The sequence below is a fragment of the Entelurus aequoreus genome, linkage group LG23 (assembly GCF_033978785.1).
Source record: "Entelurus aequoreus isolate RoL-2023_Sb linkage group LG23, RoL_Eaeq_v1.1, whole genome shotgun sequence".
Lineage (NCBI taxonomy): Eukaryota > Metazoa > Chordata > Actinopteri > Syngnathiformes > Syngnathidae > Entelurus > Entelurus aequoreus.
The window spans coordinates 21,726,441-21,747,788 of record NC_084753.1 but is presented as its reverse complement, the minus strand read 5'-3'; the positions used below and the strand labels follow the sequence as shown (position 1 = coordinate 21,747,788).

Below are 21,348 nucleotides of genomic sequence, written 5' to 3'. Positions count from 1 at the left end.
GGTTCCCCTTTTTAAAGAGAGGAACCACCACCCCGGTCTGCCAATCCAGAGAAATTGAGACTCCGGACTTTAAGAATAAATTACAGTGTTTTTTTAAATTTTTACTTTGTTGAAATTGTTTAAATATCTTATTATACATATGTAATAATACTATACTATTTTATATTTGATTTGTTCATTTTTATTTTATTTTTTCGACTTTAACCCTTAAAAATGATGAAGGAGATTTTTTTTTTATGTTTTATTTTGTGACATATCTGAACATATTCCATTGTGTATATCATAATAATATTATATTTGTTGTTTTATTTGTTTCCTTTTTCTCTTAACCTGTTAAATATCACTCATTGAACATTGGAACCTTCGATTTTATGAATAAATGAGTGGTTTATTTTCTTTCTACTTTGGTGACAATTGAAAAAATATTTTATTATATACATATAACCACACTAGTTATCCTATTTTTAATTTGTTTATTTTTGTCGTTTTTTTAAAAAGATTTTAACCCTTAAAATCATGAAGACTTGAGACTTCGGATATTTGCCCATAATTACTTATATATGTATTTTTTTTAAACTTCTGTGACAATAACTAAACAATATTCCATTAGTTATGTCACAATTATGTTTTATTGTTTGTTCTAATTGAATTGTTTAACCCCTTAAGTATCACTTATTGAAGACTGACACTTTCAACTTTATAAATAAATTACAGTGTATCTTTTTTCGATTTTTAAAATATTTTATTATTATTATTATTATTATATAACGACAAAATTGTATCCTATTTCTAATTTGTTTATTTTATCTTCTTTTTTAAAGATTTTAACCCTTAAAATCATGAAGACTTGAGACTTTGGATATTTCCCATTTAAATGACTTATATATGTATTTTTTAAACTTTTGTGACAATAGCTAAAAAATATTCCATTATGAATGTCACAATTATGTTTTATTGTTTATTTTAATTTAATTGTTTAACCCCTTAATTATCACTTATTGAAGACTGACACTTTCAACTTCACAAATAAATTAGTGTTTTTTTGTTTTTATTTCATTTTTAAAATATTTTCTTATATACATATAAGCACACTATTTTATCCTATTTTTAATTTTGTTTATTTTTATCTTCTTTTTTTTTTTTTTTTTAAAAGATTTTAACCCTTAAAATCATGAAGACTTGCGACTTCGGATATTTGCCATTTCAATTACTTATGTGTATTTTTTAAACTTCTGTGACAATAGCAAAAAAATATTCCATTATGTGTGTCACAATTAGGTTTTATTGTTTATTTTAATTCAATTGTTTAACTCCTTAAGTATTATTATAATTGAAGACTGACACTTTCAACTTTATAAATAAATTACAGTGTTTTTTTTTTCATTTTTAAAATATTTTATTATATACATGTAACCACACTATTTTATCCTATTATTAATTTGTTTATTTTTATATTTTTTTGTAAAGATTTTAACCCTTAAAATCATGAAAATTTGAGACTTCAGATATTTGTCATAAAAAGTACTTATGTGTATTTTTTTTTAACTTCTGTGACATAGCTAAAAAATATTCCATTATGTATGACACAATTTTGTTTTAATTGTGTTTTTGTTTTGTTTTTTTCATTTAAAAAATATTTTATTATATACATATAAGCACACTATTTCATCTTATTTTTTTATTTGTCTATTTTAATCTTCTTCTTTTTAAAGATTTTAACCTTTAAAATCCTGAAGACTTGCGACTTCGGATATTTGTCATTTCAATTACTTATATATGTATTTTTTTAAACTTCTGTGATAATAGCTAAAAAAATATTCCATTATGTATGTCACAATTATGTTTTATTGTTTATTTTAATTTAATTGTTTAACACCTTAATTATCACTCATTGAAGACTGACACTTTCAACTTTATAAATACATTACAGTAGTTTTTTTTTTCATTTTTAAAATATTTTATTATATACATATAACCACACTATGTTATCCTATTATTAATTTGTTTATTTTTATATTCTTTTTTAAAGATTTTAACACTTAAAATCATGAAGACTTGAGACTTCAGATATTTTCCATTAAAATTATTTATGTGTATTATTTTTAACTTCTGCGACATAGCTAAAACATATTCCATTATGTATGTCACAATTATGTTTTATGGTTTATTTAAGTTTATTTTTTAACCCCTTAAATATCACTAATTAAATACTGACAATTTCAACTTTATAAATACATTTGTGGGTTTTTTTTCAATTTTTTAAATATTTCATTATATACATATAACCACACTATTTTATCCTGTTTTTAATTTGTTTATTTTTATATCATTTTATATATATGTATATAGATATATAGACTACAGATATTTGCCATATAAATTACTTATATATGTATTTTTTTTTAAACTTCTGTGACAATAGCTAAACAATATTCCATTATGTATGTTACAATTATGTTTTATTGTTTAGTGTAATTTAAATTTAATCATCACTAATTAAAGACTGACACTTTCAACTTTATAAATAAATTACAGTGGTTTTTTTTGGTTTTTTTCTAAATATTTTATTATATACATACAACCACACTATTTAATCACATTTTTATTTTTTTATTTGTTTTTTATACATATAACCACACTATTTTATCCTTTTTTTATATATATATTGTATTTATATATATATATATATATATATATATATATATATATATATATATATATATATATATATATATATATATATATATATATATATATATATATATATATATATATATATATATATATATATATAAATCCCAATGATCCTAGGAGCTATGGGCTTCCATGCCCCCTGGTAGTGTCTCCCAAGACAAACAGGTCCTAGGTGAGGGATCAGACAAAGAGCAGCTCAAAGACTTTATATGGAATTACAAGAACCGAGACTCAGATTTCCCTCGCCCGGACGCGGGTCACCGGTGCCCCCCTCTGGAGCCAGGCCCGGAGTTGGGCACGATGGCGAGCGCCTGGTGGCGGGGCCTGTCCCCATGTTGCCCGGCCAGGCACAGCCCGAAGAGGCAACGTGGGTCCCCCCTCCAATGGGCTCACCACCCATAGCAGGGGCCATAGAGGTCGGGTGCAATGTGAGCTGGGCGGAAGCCGAAGACAGGGCACTTGGCGGTCCGATCCTCGGCTACATAAGCTAGCTCTTGGGACGTGGAACGTCACCTCGCTGGGGGGTAAAGAGCCTGAGCTAGTGCACGAGGTGGAGAAGTTCCGGTTGAATATAGTCGGACTCACTTCGACGCACAGCAAGGGCTCTGGAACCAGTTCTCTCGAGAGGGGCTGGACTCTCTTCCACACTGGCGTTGCACGCAGTGAGAGGCGACAGGCTGGGGTAGCAATTCTTGTTGCCCCCCGGCTCAAAGCCTACACGTTGGAGTTCAACCCAGTGGACGAGACAGTAGCTTCCCTCCGCCTTCGGGTGGGGGGTACGGGTCCTGACTGTTGTTTGTGCTTACGCACCAAACATCAGTTCAGAGTACCCACCCTTTTTGGATACACTCGAGGGAGTACTAGAAAGTGCTCCCCCAGGTGATTCCCTTGTCCTACTGGGGGACTTCAACGCTCATGTTGGCAACGACAGTGAAACCTGGAGAGGCGTGATCGGGAAGAATGGCCGCCCGGATCTGAACCCGAGTGGTGTTTTGTTATTGGACTTTTGTGCTCGTCACAGATTGTCCAAAACAAACACCATGTTCAAACATAAGGGTGTCCATATGTGCACTTGGTACCAGGACACCCTAGGCCGCAGTTCCATGATCGACTTTGTAGTTGTGTCATCGGATTTGCGGCCTCATGTTTTGGACACTCGCGTGAAGAGAGGGGCGGAGCTTTCTACCGATCACCACCTGGTGGTGAGTTGGCTGCGATGGCGGGGGAGGATGCCGGACAGACCTGGCAGGCCCAAACTCATTGTGAGGGTCTGCTGGGAACGTCTAGCAGAGTCTCCTGTCAGAGAGAGTTTCAATTCCCACCCCCGGAAGTACTTTGAACATGTCACGAGGGAGGTGCTGGACATTGAGTCCCAGTGGACCATGTTCCACACCTCTATTGTCGAGGCGGCTGATTGGAGCTGTGGCCGCAAGGTAGTTGGTGCCTGTCGTGGCAGTAATCCTAGAATCCGCTGGTGGACACCAGCGGTGAAGGATGCCGTCAAGCTGAAGAAAAAGTCCTATCGGGTTCTTTTGACTCATAGTCAAAAGAACGGAGCGGCGGACAGGTACGGACAGGTACCGACGGGCCAAGCGGTGTGCGGCTTCAGCGGTCGTGGAGGCAAAAACTCGGACATGGGAGGATTTCGGAGAAGCCATGGAAAACGACTTCCGGACAGCTTCGAAACGATTCTGGATCACCATCCGCAGCCTCAGGAAGGGGAAGCAGTGCACTGTCAACACCGTGTATGGTGAGGATGATGTTCTGCTGACCTCGACTGTGGATGTTGTGGATCGGTGGAGAGAATACTTCGAAGACCTCCTTAATCCCACCAACACGTCTTCCTATGAGGAAGCAGTTCCTGGGGACTCTGTGGTGGGCTTTCCTATTTCTGGGGCTGAGGTTGCTGAGGTAGTTAAAAAGCTCCACAGTGGCAAGGCCCCGGGGGTGGATGAGATCTGCCCGGAGTTCCTTAAGGCTCTGGATGCTGTGGGGCTGTCTTGGTTGACAAGACTCTGCAGCATCGCGTGGACTCGGGGGCGGTACCTCTGGATTGGCAGACCGGGGTGGTGCTTCCTCTCTTTAAGAAGGGGAACCTGAGGGTGTGTTCCAACTATCGTGGGATCACACTCCTCAGCCTTCCCGGTAAGGTTTATTCAGGTGTACTGGAGAGGAGGCTACGCCGGATAGTCGAACCCCCGGATTCAGGAGGAACAGTGCGGTTTTCGTCCTGGTCGTGGAACTGTGGACCAGCTCTATAATCTCGGCAGGGTCCTTGAGGGTGCTTGGGAGTTTGCCCAACCAGTCTACATATGTTTTGTGGACTTGGAGAAGGCATTCGACCGTGTCTCTCGGGAAGTCCTGTGGAGAGTGCTCAGAGAGTATATATAGGTATCGGACTGTCTGATTGTGGCGGTCCGCTCCCTGTACGATAAGTGTCAGAGCTTGGTCCGCATTGCCGGCAGTAAGTCGGACACGTTTCCAGTGAGGGTTGGACTCCGCCAAGGCTGCCCTTGTCACCGATTATGTTCATAACTTTTATTGACAGAATTTCTAGGCGTAGTCAAGGCGTTGAGGGGATCCGGTTGGGTGGCTCCAGGATTAGGTCTCTGCTTTTTGCAGATAATGTGGTCCTGATGGCTTCATCTGGCCAGGATCTTCAGCTCTCACTAGACCGGTTCGCAGCCGAGTGTGAAGCGACTGGGATGAGGATCAGCACCTCCAAGTCCGAGTCCATGGTTCTCACCTGGAAAAGGGTGGAGTGCCATCTCAGGGTTGGGAAGGAGACCCTGCCCCAAGTGGAGGAGTTCAAGTACCTCGGAGTCTTGTTCACGAGTGAGGGAAGAGTGGATCGTGAGATCGACAGGCGGATCGGTGTGGCGTCTTCAGTAATGCGGACGCTGTATCGATCCGTTGTGGTGAAGAAGGAGCTGAGCCGGAAGGCAAAGCTCTCAATTTCCCGGTCGATCTACGTTCCCATCCTCACATATGATCATGAGCTTTGGGTTATGACCGAAAGGACAAGATCACGGGTACAAGCGGCCGAAATTAGTTTCCTTCCACCCTATCTCCCTTAGAGATAGGGTGAGAAGCTCTGCCATCCGGGGGGAGCTCAAAGTAAAGCCGCTGCTCCTCCACATCGAGAGGAGCCAGATGAGGTGGTTCGGGCATCTGGTCAGGATGCCACCCGAACGCCTCCCTAGGGAGGTGTTTAGGGCACGTCCGACCGGTAAGAGGCCGCGGGGAAGACCCAGGACACGTTGGGAAGTCTATGTCTCCCGGCTGGCCTGGGAATGCCTCGGGATCCCTCGGATAAGCGGAAGAAGATGGATGGATGGATGGATGGATGGATGTATATATATATATATATATATATATATATATATATATATATATATATATATATATATATATATATATATATATATATATATATATATATATATCCACACTATTTTATCTTCTTTTTAAAGATTTTAACCCTTAAAATCATGAAGACTTGAGACTTCAGACATTTGCCATATAAATTACTCATATACGTATTTTTTTTAAACTTCTGTGACAATAGCTAAAAAATATTCCATTATGTTTGTCACAATTATGTTTTATTGTTTATTTTAATTTAATTTGTTTTACCCTTTAATTATAACTCATCGAAGACTGACACTTTTAACTTCATAAAAATATTTGTTTGTTTGTTGGTTTTTTTTATTTATTTTAATACATACATATAATAACAGTCTATTTTTCTTATTATATGTGTTCATTTTCATTTTTTTCCTAAAATGAAAAACACAAACATTCTTCAAAATTGTTAAAACAAAAACAATTAAACAAAAATATAAAATTGTGTTTGTCAGGAAAAGATAGCCAACACAAGTTTACCGACTACACTCATCAACTAAAATATTACACAATCTAAACAGATACTTTTGAGAGAGAAAAAACAAAAAAAACGCTTTGACTGACAGTGTCAGTTATTACTGCTGTTGGCATGACAACAACATGTTATTAATCAAAACAGAGGTTCATTATCTTGTTTTTTGTATCCTTGCATTGGATCCCATTGAGGCAGGTGTGCCTAATGCTGTGGCCACTTTCTCCAGCCATTGAGGTCCAGAATCAAAGAGATGCTTCTGGGGAGTTGTGCAGATAAAGCGCAGGTTGGGAGACACCCAGCACAATAGTTAATTGCAATTAAATACGCCTCCCCGCCTCGGCCCATGTCCGCTTAAATCGACACTTTGTGCGGCCATATGGCCTCCGGCGCACCGTGGGAAGAAAGACAATTAAAAACCGAATATGGATTTCTGGAGTTACCCGGGGAGAGCGCAGCAAGCTGTCAAGGGCAGGGTGTCAGGAAGGGTGGTCTCTCCATGGAAAGGAGGAGGGGTACATGTGGAGAGATGTGTGCACGTGCTAACGCGCTAACAAGTTGCAAAAGTGCATTAAAAGCGTTCACACAAAAAAAATCTGGGTTATTTTCATAACCCAATTTATGAGTTTCGAGTGTTGGGTTACATTTTGGAGTTATTTTTATGATGAGCAACCCCTTTTTTGGCTTATATGGGTATTATTTTAACTCAATTTCTGGGTTTTTCAAAATTATGAAACAATTTTGGGGTGTTTTTCAACGAGTAACGCATTTTTGGGTAAAAGTTTTTTTTTTTAATTAAAAAGTAACTTTTTTCTTGACTGGAATTTTGTTATGGATTAATCTCATTTATGTACATGAAAATAGTTGGACATGCTGTATAGAACTACTATGACCAAAATGTCACTCATATCTTGCTTTTGAATATATTTCAATAGAATAAACGTAATTTTGATCAGTAGTTGGGAAGGAGTAGGACAAACCAGCAGTAAAATGTATCATTTTTAACCAACTATTGGGTCAAGGAGCGCTAAATTGCGCAACCCAATAGTTGGGTTGGGAATAACCCAACATTGCAGTGAGTATAACTCAGCTTTTGTGTTAAATAAATTCACCCCAATAGTTGGGTTATGAATCAGCCAACATTGAGTTAGCATAACTCAACTTTTGGGTTAAATAATTCAACGCAAAAGTTTGGTTGAAAAAATTAACCCAAAATGTTGAGTAAAAATAACTCAAAAAGGGGCTCGTCCTTTTTTGAACCAGCAGTTGGGTTAAAATTGGGTTATTTTTTAACCCAACATTTTTGAATGTGTTCGAATGTCAATAAAAGTGCACTATTGTTCAACAGTGTCAAAATGCTATAATAGGAAATAGCCATGATTACCATTAATATCAATAATCTGATTGAGGGATTTTGTGTTTGTGTGCATGTTTTGCACAGTAAACAAATAACAGCAGAACAAATATGACATTAGGAAATATTGATTTTAATGTTTTGTTTTTTAAAATAATCTAACATTGGGATTTGATGTGAATATGGAGTAAATTTGTATGAATATTGTGCCGGATAAATGAGATCAGCATGCACATTTTATTATGACCAAATATATATAGCAAAATCTTGAGCATAACTAACTATGTGATGATGGAGTACTTCAATTCATAACTACATTATGGGAATTATGGCCAAATTTGATCATGAAATTATGACCGAAAACCTAAATAAATGTTGTAAAAATGTATTGCATGCATGTTTGAGCAAGTTACTAGCTAAGAATAACATCAGGAATGATGAGATTGTGGAATAAATCACTAATACAAGTGCAATCAACGATTGTCAATGCTTAATTTCATGTAAAAATCTAAGCATATATAAAGAATGAATGAGGGAATTTGACCAAAAACACAACTACATGGAGCAAAAATGTATGGCATGCCTGCTTGAGTAAGTATAACATCAGCAATAATGAGATTGTGGAATAAATAATTAATACAAGTGCAATTAACGATTGTTGTTGCTTAATGTCATGTAAAAGTCTATGCATAAATGAAGAATTAATGAGGGAATATGACCAAACAAACAAATACATGGAGCAAAAATGTGTGGCATGCCTGTTTGAGTAAGTATAACATCAGGAATGACGAGATTGTGGAATAAATCATTAATAAAAGTGCAATTAACGATTGACGATGCTTAATTCCCTATACAAATCTAAGCACAAATATAGAAATAATGAGGGAATATGACCAAACACACCAATACATGGAGCAAAAATGTATGGCATGCTTGTTTGAGCAAGTAAGTATAATATCAGGATCAATCAGATTGTGGAATAAATCACTGATACAAGTGCGATTAACGATTGTCGTTGCTTAATTCCCTATAAAAATCTAAGCATAAATATAGAATTAATGAGGGAATATGACCAAACACACCAATACATGGAGCAAAAAGCCTCATGTTTGAGAAACCTACTATTATCAGGAATGATGAGATTGTTTAATAAATTATGAATACAAGTGTTATTAATAATTGTTGTTGCTTAATTCCATTTAAACTCTAAACAACAATATAGAATTAATGAGGGAATATGACCAAACACACCAATACATGGAGCAAAAACGTATGGCATGCCTGTTTGAGTAAGTATAACATCAAGAATGACTAGAATGTGGAATAAATCATTAATACACGCGCGATTAACGATTGTTATTGCTTAATTTCCTGTAAAAATCTAAGCATTAATATATAATTAAAGAGGATATATGACCAAACACACAAATACATGGAGCAAAAATGTATGGCATGCCTGTTTGAGTAAGTATAACATCAGGAATAATCAGACTGTGGAATAAATCATTAATACAAGTGTGATTAACGAGTGTTGTTGTTTAATTCCCTATAAAAATCTAAGCATAAATATAGAATTAATGAGGGAATATGACCAAACACACAAATACATGGAGCAAAAAGCCTCATGTTTGAGAAAGTTACTATTATCAGGAATGATGAGATTGTTAAATAAATCATTAATACAAGTGCAATTAATGAGTACCGTTGCTTAATTCCCTGTAAAAATCCAAGCATAAATATATAATTAAAGAGGAAATATGACCAAACACACAAATACATGGAGCAAAAATGTATGGCATGCCTGTTTGAGTAAGTAAGTATAACATCAGGAATAATCAGACTGTGGAATACATCATTAATACAAGTGCGATAAACTAGTGCTGTTGCTTAATTCCCTGTAAAAATCTAAGAATAAATCTAGAAATAATGAGGGAATATGACCAAACACACAAATAAATGGAGCAAAAATGTATGGCATGCCTGTTTGAGTAAGTATAACATTAAGAATGACGAGATTGTGGAATAAATCATTAATACACGTGTGATTAACGATTGTTGTTGCTTAATTCCCTGTAAAAATCTAAGCATAAATATAGAATTAAAGAGGAAATATGACCAAACACACAAATACATGCAGCAAAAATGTATGGCATGCCTGTTTGAGTAAGTAAGTATAACTTAAGGAATAATCAGACTGTGGAATAAATCATTAATACAAGTGCGATTAACGAGTGCCGTTGCTTAATTCCCTGTAAAAATCTAAGCATAAATATAGAATTAAAGAGGAAATATGACCAAACACACAAATACATGGAGCAAAATTGTATGGCATGCCTGTTGGTGTAAGTATAACATCAGGAATGACGAGATTCTGGAATAAATCATTAATACAAGTGCAATTAATGAGTACCGTTGCTTAATTCCCTGTAAAAATCTAAGCATAAATATATAATTAAAGAGGAAATATGACAAAACACACAAATACATGGAGCAAAAATGTATGGCATGCCTGTTTGAGTAAGTAAAACATCAAGAATGACGAGATTGTGGATTAAATCATTAATACACGTGCGATTAACGATTGTTATTGCTTAATTCCCTGTAAAAATCTAAGCATAAATATATAATTAAAGAGGACATATGACCAAACACACAAATACATGGAGCAAAAATGTATGGCATGCCTGTTTGAGTAAGTAAGTATAACTTAAGGAATAATCAGACTGTGGAATAAATCATTAATACAAGTGCGATTAACGAGTGCCGTTCCTTAATTCCCTGAAAAAATCCAAGAATAAATCTAGAAATAATGAGGGAATACGACCAAACACACAAATACATGGAGCAAAAATGTATGGCATGACTGTTTGCAAGAATGACGAGATTCTGGAATAAATCATTAATACAAGTGCAATTAATGAGTACTGTTGCTTAATTCCCTGTAAAAATCTAAGCATAAATATAGAATTAATGAGGGAATATGACCAAACACACAAATACATGGAGCAAAAAGCTTCATTTTTGAGAAAGTTACTATTATCAGGAATTATGAGATTGTTTAGTAAATTATGAATACAAGTGTTATTAATAATTGTCGTTGCTTAATTCCTTGTAAACTCTAAGCATAAATATGAAAACAATGTGGGAATATGACCAAACACACAAATACATGGAGCAAAAACGTATTGCATGCCTGTTTGGGCAAGTATGCCTATTCTGTTATGACCAAATACATGGAGCAAAATCATCTTATTATGTTTGAGCATAACTGACATCAGAAAATGTGAGATTATGGAATACAGTCATGAATACAAATGCGATTAACTATTGACGTTGCTTAATTTCATATAAAAATGTATGCATAAATATAGAAAGAATGTGGGAATATGACCAAATAAATGGAGCAAGAGTGTATTGCATGCATGTTTGAGCAAGTTACTGTGTAAGAATAACATTAGAAATGAATAAATTGTGGAACAAATTGTTAATACAAACTAAGGTTAATTCAGGCTGTGCAAAATAAATACATAAAGAAACATGCACATTCTGGTATGGTCAAATATATGGAGCAAAATCAGCTTATTATGTTTGAGCATAAGTGTCAGCAGAAAGTAACATTATGGACTACAATCATGAATACAAGTGCAGTTAACGATTGTTGTTGTTTGAGTTTAAGTAAAAATCAAATAATTAATATAAAAATAACGTGGGAATATGAGCAAACACACAAATACATGGAGCAAAAATAAATTGCATGCCTGTTTGGGCAAGTACTGTAAGAATAACATCAAGAATGATGAGATTGTGGAATAAGGCATGCAAGTGCAATGAACCACGTTAGGAATAAACATGCATATTCTGTTATGACCAAATATTTGGAGCAAAATCATCCTATTATGTTTGAACATAACTGACATCAGAAATGGTGAGATTATGGAATACAATCATGAATACAAGTGTGATTAAAGATTGTCGTTGCTTAATTTTGTATAATAATCTATGAATGAATATAGAAATAATGTGGGAATATGACCAAATACATGGAGCAAGAGTGTATTGCACGCATTTTTGAGCAAGTTACTGTGTAAGAATAACATCATGAATAAATTGCGGAACAGATTGTAAATACAAACTAAGGTTAATTCAGGCTGTGCAAAATAAATACATAAAAAAACATGCACATCAAATATATGGATCAAAATCTGCTTATAATGTTTGAGCATGAAGTAGAAAGTAACATTATGGACTACAATTATGAATACAAGTGCAATTAACGATTGTTGTTGTTTGAGTTTAAGTAAAAATCAAAGAATGAATATAAAAATAATGTGGGAATATGACCAAATACACAAATACATGGAGCAAAAATGTATTGCATGCCTGTTTGGGCAAGTACTGTAAGAATTACAAATCAATTGTGCACTGAGGAAAAGGAAAAAAATATATGGTAATTGTAATGTGTAACATAAGCAAAACCGGAAGCGGAAGTGACCCTTTCAAAATAAAATATCTTATAAACACTAATCTATAAAACTCTCGTGGTGGGTCTGCAGGTCTGCACAAACAATAACATCTAGTTTAAGAAAAATCTATTTTGTATTTATTGAAAAAATCAATGGTGAAAATAACAAAAAAAATCGTTACAAAAAAACTAACATTGTTTGATCACCCGAAACTTGAATAGTCACAAAAATAACTTAATTTGTAATACAAAAAACTGTTAAGTTGACTAATTAATAACTCCGATTAAGTTTGCAAACTTGACAAATGGGACAGAGTAATGCATGTATGGCATACAAATAATAACAATATACAAACAATAACAGTTATTATGACCCTAAAACTCCCTGGTCTTAATTTGCATATTTGCATTGCATGGGAAAAAGTCAGCTTTCTTTATGCTCATTGCGCACGCATGAAATATAAACACTTTTATTTTATTATTTTTTAAATAACCATAAAATATATATATATAAATATTTATATAATAAGATATATTTATTTTAAATGTTAAACTGCCATACATGTTGCAGCCTTTTGTGCAGTATTGTGCCTAATACATTGCAAAGAAGAAGGAGGGGGGGGGGGGGGGGGGTTGTGTGCAGTGCCCTGGGATCAATGAGCAAGGCACACACACACACACACACGCACACACGTGGTGACGTCATGCACGGAGTTTGGAGTGGAAAGCCAAGTGGATGAAGGAAGTGGAGCTCTCCACCCCCCTGACACTTCTCAATGTTAGCAGGCTTTATTTGGGCCACGGCTCAGCACAAAGTCACACCTGGCAGGACTTTACCTCCATCACCAAACCGAATCCGGTACCGGTCCATCCATCCTGCCATCCATCACAAAAAGGAGTCTCAGTTCCTCCTCCTCCTCCTCCTCCTCCTCCTCCTCCTCCTCCTCCTCCTTCTACTCCTCCTCCTCCTCCTGCGCACCTCCAACTTGCGCCTGTTGCGCACCGTCTGCAGCCGTCAACAGGTCACCCACGCCGGGGCTCGCCAGGGAGGTCTGAGGGGGTCCAGCCCGGTCCACCGGACTCGGAAGGAGACTTTATTGTGGACTTTAGAGAAAAAGGTTTCCGTGTCAAGAAGTTTGGCGCTCAATTTTTGGCCACCCTCGGCGCGTGCACGCAAGCCAACATCTCAACAGGAAAAAAGAAAGTGCACGTTCAAAAATTAATATCGCGCTTTTTTTTTCAAATTTATTATTATATAATTTTTTTTTTTCAAACAGACATTTTTCACTCTAAACTTGTGTTATTTTTTTGAGTACCGGTATTTAAGATGAGCAAACCTGCCGGCTCAACAAGTGGCTGTTTGGATATTATCAATGTCAAATCAAGTAAGTGACACTTTTTTTTAATGTCATTTTGATTTAAAAAAACACCTACAAAATAAAATAGCTTGAAATTGAAATGTAAAAACAATACAAAAAAAACAACGTTTTTTAAGGGGACTAAAATTGTAAGTTGAAGTAAAGAAAACACTGCAATTTAACGCAGAAAGTAAAGCTTGTTAATTGTTGAGGAAAATAAAGCCAATATTTTATTTTGAATTTATATTTGGGCCTGCGTGCTCGCATGCACTGACATATTCATTATTAAACTATCATATCAACTGGCAAGATTAAACTATTAACTTAACTAATCCCTCATCCAAATACGCACATTCATTATTGTCACAATAAATAGTGAAAGTGCCAATCGGAATAAAAAAATAATGAATATTGATTGATTAAATATAATACTCAATAATCAAACGTAAATATTAAATCGACATATATATATATGTCGATTTAATATTTACTTTATATATATATATATATATATATATATATATATATATATATATATATATATATATATATATATATATATATATATATATATATGTATTTTATCAATCAATATGCATTACTGAGTTTGCATGTATGTGTTTTGGGTTGTACAAAACAAATGTGTATGAAATTTCACAAGATCTGCTTCTTCCTACTCCTTTTCGGACATGCCATATGAAATCGAGTAAATGTCCTTTTTTTTATTCCGATTGGCACTTTCACTATTTATTGTGACAATATTAATGTGCACAATCAAACGTAAATACTAAACTGACATATACAGTATATATATATATATATATATATATATATATATATATATATATATATATATATATATATATATATATATATATATATATATATATATATATATATATATATATATATATATATATATATATATATATATATATATATATATATATATATATATATATATATATATATCAGTTTAGCAACTTGCACCAAAGTTGGTGCAAGTTAGCTCATTTTGACCCCAGTTGAAATAAAAATGAGTCATAAGCCCATCCATCTATTTTCTACCGTTTGTCCCTTATAGGGTCACATTTGAGTTATTATTTTTTTGGATGGCTGGTTATTCCCATGCTACCCTTTTGGACGGGTCACTGGTGAATCAATGAGCAGGTGGCAAAACGTCAGTGTAATTACATACACGGCTTCCACCCCTTTCCACAATAAAAGCCTGCATTTTTTTTTTTGCCTAGATTTGAATACAACAACAAAAATCTTCGTCATTTAAAAAAAAAAAAAAAAATCTTAACACCAGAGTCTATTTCCATACACTCGATTTGAGTCGGTGAAACGAGTTGGTGCGCATTATTCTCATGGCGCAGTGTCACTCCCTAATCCTGGGGCCTATAGACCTGCGGGATAAAGCAGCTGTCGAGTCCTATTATGAGGGGGAGTTGGCAGCTTGTCGAGATGCAGGCAGTCAGACGAGCTTCAATGGGCCAAAATCATTAAGTTAACACTTTCCCCCTAATGTCTCCATTGTGAGGCCCCCCCGGACTATTGTCTTACGGGGCCCGGTTATGACGAGGCCCACCTTTATTCTGGAAATGCGTGCACTGAATTCCCATGGTCGGAGGGCCACTGTCCACGGTGTGTGCGTGTGTGTGTGTGTGTGTGTGTGTGTGTGTGTTCAGTGTATGTGTGTGTGTGTGTGTGTAAATTGAAAACAACTCTTGTGGGACAGAAGGATGTTCCAGTTGTAAATATATTTTAAAAAGAGGGAACATCCTAAAGAAGTTGGAAATTAAACAAAAAACTTTGCACAAAGTGGAGAAAAAATAAAATTGACAACTTAAGTGCAACAATAAGTCTTTTTTATCCATTTTTGTGGGTTTATTTTAAATTTTAACAACCAAATTACTAACTTGTTTTTATATCCCCCCCCCCCCATTGTCATATTTAAAATAATAACGAACACTATTATATATTTTTTTAATTTTACCTGATTTTTCTATTTTTTTCTCTTTATAAAGTTTTTTTTTTACAATTTAAGAAAGTTATAGTAAGAAATACAATAATAAGATGTTTTTGTTGTTGTTGTTGTTGTTGTTGTTTTTTTTACCAATATACCAAATAAAATGACTTTGGATAAAAATATAAAAAAGTAACAAAGTATTTTAATGGTTATAGTTGTAATTAATTTTAGAACATGCATACAGTTCCCTTGGGGGAAAAAATACTATATGCTTTAAAAATGCATACAGTTAAATATGTATTCAATATGTTACGTCCCATAGTTCCAGTTTCTCATTACATGTCTGAAAAGGAGTAGGAAGAAGCACAGTTAATTTAATCCTATACCCCTTTTCCATTGCATAGCAACATAAAAAAACTTCACACGCACTCTCACACACACACACACACACACACACACACACACACACACACACACACACACACACACACACACACACACACACACACACACACACACACAATATTTATACTAATAAAAGTACAATTATTTAGTGTAAATATGCAACAATAAATACACAAAAAGTGGAGGGGAAATATTGATGAACTTTAATTGTCAATTTTCTTATTTTTTATTCACTTTAGATGTTTTTTTGTTGGTGTAATAAATAAACAGATATGTAAAAAAAATGCAAATTTTAAAAGGTGTTTATCTTTTGTAATGACTATGGAGAAATAATACAAAATGTACATATACATTAGTATTAAAATGGCAGGAAAAAGTGCTAAAAATATGAAAAAACAAAACCATACATATTGGTGGACATTTTAGGTGTCATTGTTCTTATTTGTTCTCTACTTTATATGTTCTTTTTAATAATAAAACAAATATTTATATGAATAAGACGAAACTTATTTAGTGTAAATACTGTATGCAACAATAAATAAACAAAAAGTGGGAAAAAAAAGTGGAGGGGAAATATTAATGAACTTTAGTTGTCAATTTTTCTTATTTTTTATTCACTTTAGATGTTTTTTGTTGTTTTAATAAATAGATATGTAAAAAATGCCACTTTTAAAAGGTGTTTATATTTTGTAATGACCATGGAGAAATAATACAACATGTACATATACATTAGTATTAAAATGGCAGGGAAAAGTGCTAACAATATGGGAAAAAAAACCAAACAGAAGCATATTGGTGCACATTTTAGGAGTCATTGTTCTTGTTTGTTCTCTACTTTATATATTTTTTTTAAGAATAAAATATATATAATTAAAAATGCAATATTATTGTAATGGTGTGTATTTGTATTTGAAGTTAGTATGGAGAACTAATTTTAAAAAGTACTTATAAATTTGTGTTAAAATGGCAGGAAAAAGTGCTAAAAAAATATCGAAAATGAACATACAGGTGCACATTTTAGTAATAATTTTTCTTATTTGTTTTCCACTTTATATTTTTTTTAAGAATAAAATAAATATAATTAAAAATGCAATATTATTGTAATGTGTGTATTTTTATTTTAAGTTACTATGGAGAACGAATTAATAAAAGTAAATATAAATTAGTGTTAAAATGGCAGTAAAAGGTGTTAAAAAATATCGAAAAAAAACATACAGGTGCACATTTTAGTAATCATTTTTCTTATTTGTTTTCTACTTTATATTTTTTTAAGAATAAAATAAATATAATCAAAAATGCAATATTATTGTGATAGTGTGTATTTTTATTTTAAGTTACTATGGAGAACGAATTACTAAAAAGGAAATATAAATTAGTGTTAAAATGGCAGAAAAATGTGCTAAAAAATATAGAAAAAAAAACATACAGGTGCACATTTTAGTAATCTTATTGTCTACTTTATTTTTCTTTTAAGAATATAATACATATAATCAAAACATGCACCAGTGCTGTAATGATGTTTATCTTATAGGTAGACATTTGAAAAATAAATATAAATACTGAAAATATGAAAGGAAATCATGGTGCACATTATTATTTCTTCTCTACCTGATATGTATGTTAAGAATAGAATAACATTTTAAAAATTCAGTAATAATGGTGTTTATCCTTTTTAAATTACTATGAGGGGTATAAAATTGATGGATGGATGGAAATAAGTTTTAAAAATAAATATAATTTAGTGTTAAAATGTCAGAAAAAGTGCTAAAAAGATGGGAAAAAATGCAAAGTGAAAGAAAAATAGGTGAACTTAAAGTTTGTTCATGAATAAACGGACGTAGAACAAAACAACGTTGTTATAATAGAGGGGAAACAAATATTTTATTGAGTTTAAAATGTAAAATAAAAAGTCATAAAAAGATTAATTAACCGTCTGATAGTGGAGTAAAATACTGGTAAAAATGTTTGATGAATAAAAGTCAATTAGTTTGGTGTTTTTCATTATTATTATAGAATGACGTCATAGAGAAAGTGTGAAGAACATTTCAATGAGTAAAAAAAAAAAAAAGTTGAGGGGGTGGCTCTGGATTAAAAACTTTTTCTTTTTTTTTTTCTTATTTGCATGAACTTTTCAAAAGAATGGATATTCATCATGACTCTTCCCTCAGGTCGCATCTTGGACATCCCGTGCAAGGTGTGCGGGGACCGCAGCTCGGGCAAACATTACGGCGTCTACGCCTGTGACGGCTGCTCGGGCTTCTTCAAGAGGAGCATCCGCAGGAACAGAACTTACGTCTGCAAGTCCGGTTCCCAGGTGAGCCCCCCCCCCCCAAAAAAAAACAACACATTTATTCGTCGTGTTGTAAAAAAAAAAAAAAAAAAAGCGCGCAAAAACAGCTGCTTTCTCCCAGCCGTCCCTGAACTTCTCAGACCTGCATACAACGCAGGTGTAAAACAGCTTGACTCCGGTGTGTTGTAATGCATCATCAGATGTAATCCAATCTAATGTGATGAAAGTGAAAGTGAAAGTGAGGATTCGAGGAGCGGAGGGCGGGATGGTACTTATCACACACACCCCTCCCCACGCCCCCTTCCTCTTGTGTGGAAGGTCGATAAATACATGATGATTTTTTTTTCCACCTAGAAATTGGCCTCCTGGGAAGATAAGGAGCTTTGAATGATGATGCTATTAAATAACTGCTTGTGTGTGTGCGTGTGTGTGTGTGTGTGTGTGTGTGTGTGTGTGTGTGTGTGTGTGTGTGTGTGTGTGTGTGTGTGTGTGTGTGTGTGTGTGTGTGTGTGTGTGTGTGTGTGTGTGTGTGTGTGTGTGTGTGTGTGCGTGCGTGTGCAGGGTGGGTGTCCTGTGGACAAAACCCACAGGAACCAATGCAGAGCGTGCCGTTTGAAAAAGTGCCTGGAAGTGAACATGAATAAAGACGGTAAATATGTTTATGTTTGTTTACAAAATATATGTGTGCAATAAAAAAAAACAAAAAAAAACAGCTTAAACATTTTTATTGCAAATTCACAGCCAATTACTGGCTAATTGTTGCGTCACTAATAATTGCTGTGAAATATTTTTTTGTCAATTTTGATTACTGTAAAAAAAAAATACAGGATTTTTTTTGCATGTTTTTTTCCCCACAACGAATAAGGCGCAAATATATATAGAGAGCATTTTTGGAGGTGATTTTATTTTGAAAATCCATACTTCTTGCTGTGCCGTTTTACAGCCGTTCAGCACGAAAGAGGACCCCGCACGTCCACCATCAGAAAACAGGTGGCCCTGTACTTCCGGGGTCACAAGGAGGTCAACGGATCGTCAGCGCATTTCCCGGGATCCTCTCTGCCGGGGCCGCCCTTCTTCGCCGCCGTCACGCAACTGGAGCCTCACGGTTTGGAGATGGCCGGCACGCCGGAGAGACAGGCCATCGTGAGCCTGGCGCAGCCGACCCCGAAGGTAAGTTTTCCCCGCCGGATGACTGAATTTGTCAAACGGGTTCTGTCTAGGTCAGGGGTCGGCAACCCAAAACGTTGAAAGAGCCATATCGGACCAAAAATACAACAAATAAATCTGAAAAGCCGTATATAAGTGTTGTAATGAACACAACAAATGACGTAAGTGTCCATATTAGCTATAATAGCCTACTATCAAAATGACTGTGTTGCAGGCTGAAGCAAATCTTCGTTGACAGAAATGTTGAAATGTAATATTTATTCCACACATTTTTACAACATTGGAAAACATTAGTAAATCAGAGGTTACTCAGAGGGTGAGATAACTCCTGGAAATTACTGGCTTTTAAAAGGCCAAAGGTATAGATTATTTTATTGGATTTATCACAATATTTGGCAAGCTAGGTAATGTTTGTTGTGGTCTGGAACAACTATCTGAAATGCAGCCAATATTACATACCGATAAAGTGTCATGAGACATGCAAAACTAAATTATATACAAAGAGGATAAAAGTAAAGGATATTAAATGAGCTCAAATATACCTACAAACGAGGCATAATGATGTAATATGTACATACAGATAGCCTAAATGGCATGTTAGCATTGATTAGCTTGCACGCATGCACTGACCAAATATGCCTGATTAGCACTCCAACAAGGCAATAACATCAACAAAGCTTACCTTTGTGCATTCACGCACAGCATAAACGTTTTGGTGGACAAAATGAGACAAAGAAGAAGTGGAAGATTTTACATGTAAACAAACCGTTGCATCACAGTCCACACTATGGTGAGTTCAAGAACTGACGAAATTAGTAGGACAAAACGATGTTCACCGAATGCTCTCATCAGAGAAGCATACACACAAACATATTAAACAGTGGGCTTTCTAACAATTGGGAAGGTTTGTGTTATGTTTGTCCTCAAACAAAAAACATACTAAAACAAAAATATTCTTTTTCCCCCATCTTTTCCATTTACAATCCTTTTTTAAAAATGCTTCAGGGAGCCACTAGGGCGGTGCTAAAGAGCCGCATGCTAGTGGTATACGCCAAATATTCACCCGATAAAGTGGTCAGTGTTCTATTTTCCAATAAGCAAACACAGTGTTACTGTTCAAACTGTGTGTAATGTGACAGTGACCAAAGATATCAAACATACTTCTTAATGAATACTTAGGCCTACTACGCTACTGTATTTTAATTTTGGTCTTTATAGTGTTTTCTGAGGTGGTACTGGGTAAAAATATTTGGGAAATGATGTAAACAAAGTCATCAAGATTGAGGATACCATGGAATATATCTCTGTTTTTTTTTTAGTAATCCATTTCAAAGAGCTATTTTTTCCATGTAAATCCAATTAGAATAATCCCTCATTTATAGCTGTTAATTGGTTCCGGACATAAATGAATTACGGCGAAGGAGGCATCATTAATTATAAATCAAACATTTTCATAGCTAAAGCATAAACAACTGTTAACTAACTTCTAAACACACAAATACCGTTATGAGAGCCCTCTAAACAACAGAATATTTCTAATACAGTAATGCGGCCTGAGCCAATCAGTGGCCACGATACTGAACAGCGTGACCCGATTGGTTTGGTCTCATCACTACAGTAGTATTGATATTTTCAGTTCATTTCACCATTTTTATGTTTGAAAATGCTTAATTTAGGACCAATAAATTGTAGACTACGTCTTCAAAAAAAAAAAAAAAAAATCTGCAATGTGGGGGGAGCTGCAATATTTGAAGCGCAATTTGGCGAGG

General features: G+C 34.7%; 1 protein-coding gene across 1 annotated transcript in view; it reads left to right on the top strand.

Annotated features, from left to right (window-relative positions):
- The first annotated feature begins 13,186 nt into the window (after window positions 1-13,186).
- nr2e1 (nuclear receptor subfamily 2, group E, member 1) overlaps window positions 13,187-21,348 on the top strand; it is a 36,164-nt gene continuing 28,002 nt past the window's right edge. The window contains exons 1-4 of the mRNA XM_062034320.1: window positions 13,187-13,772; window positions 18,291-18,436; window positions 18,974-19,061; window positions 19,356-19,582. Coding sequence (XP_061890304.1) covers window positions 13,715-13,772; window positions 18,291-18,436; window positions 18,974-19,061; window positions 19,356-19,582 — 519 coding nt within the window. The 5' untranslated portion in view covers window positions 13,187-13,714. The remainder of the gene's footprint in view (window positions 13,773-18,290; window positions 18,437-18,973; window positions 19,062-19,355; window positions 19,583-21,348) is intronic.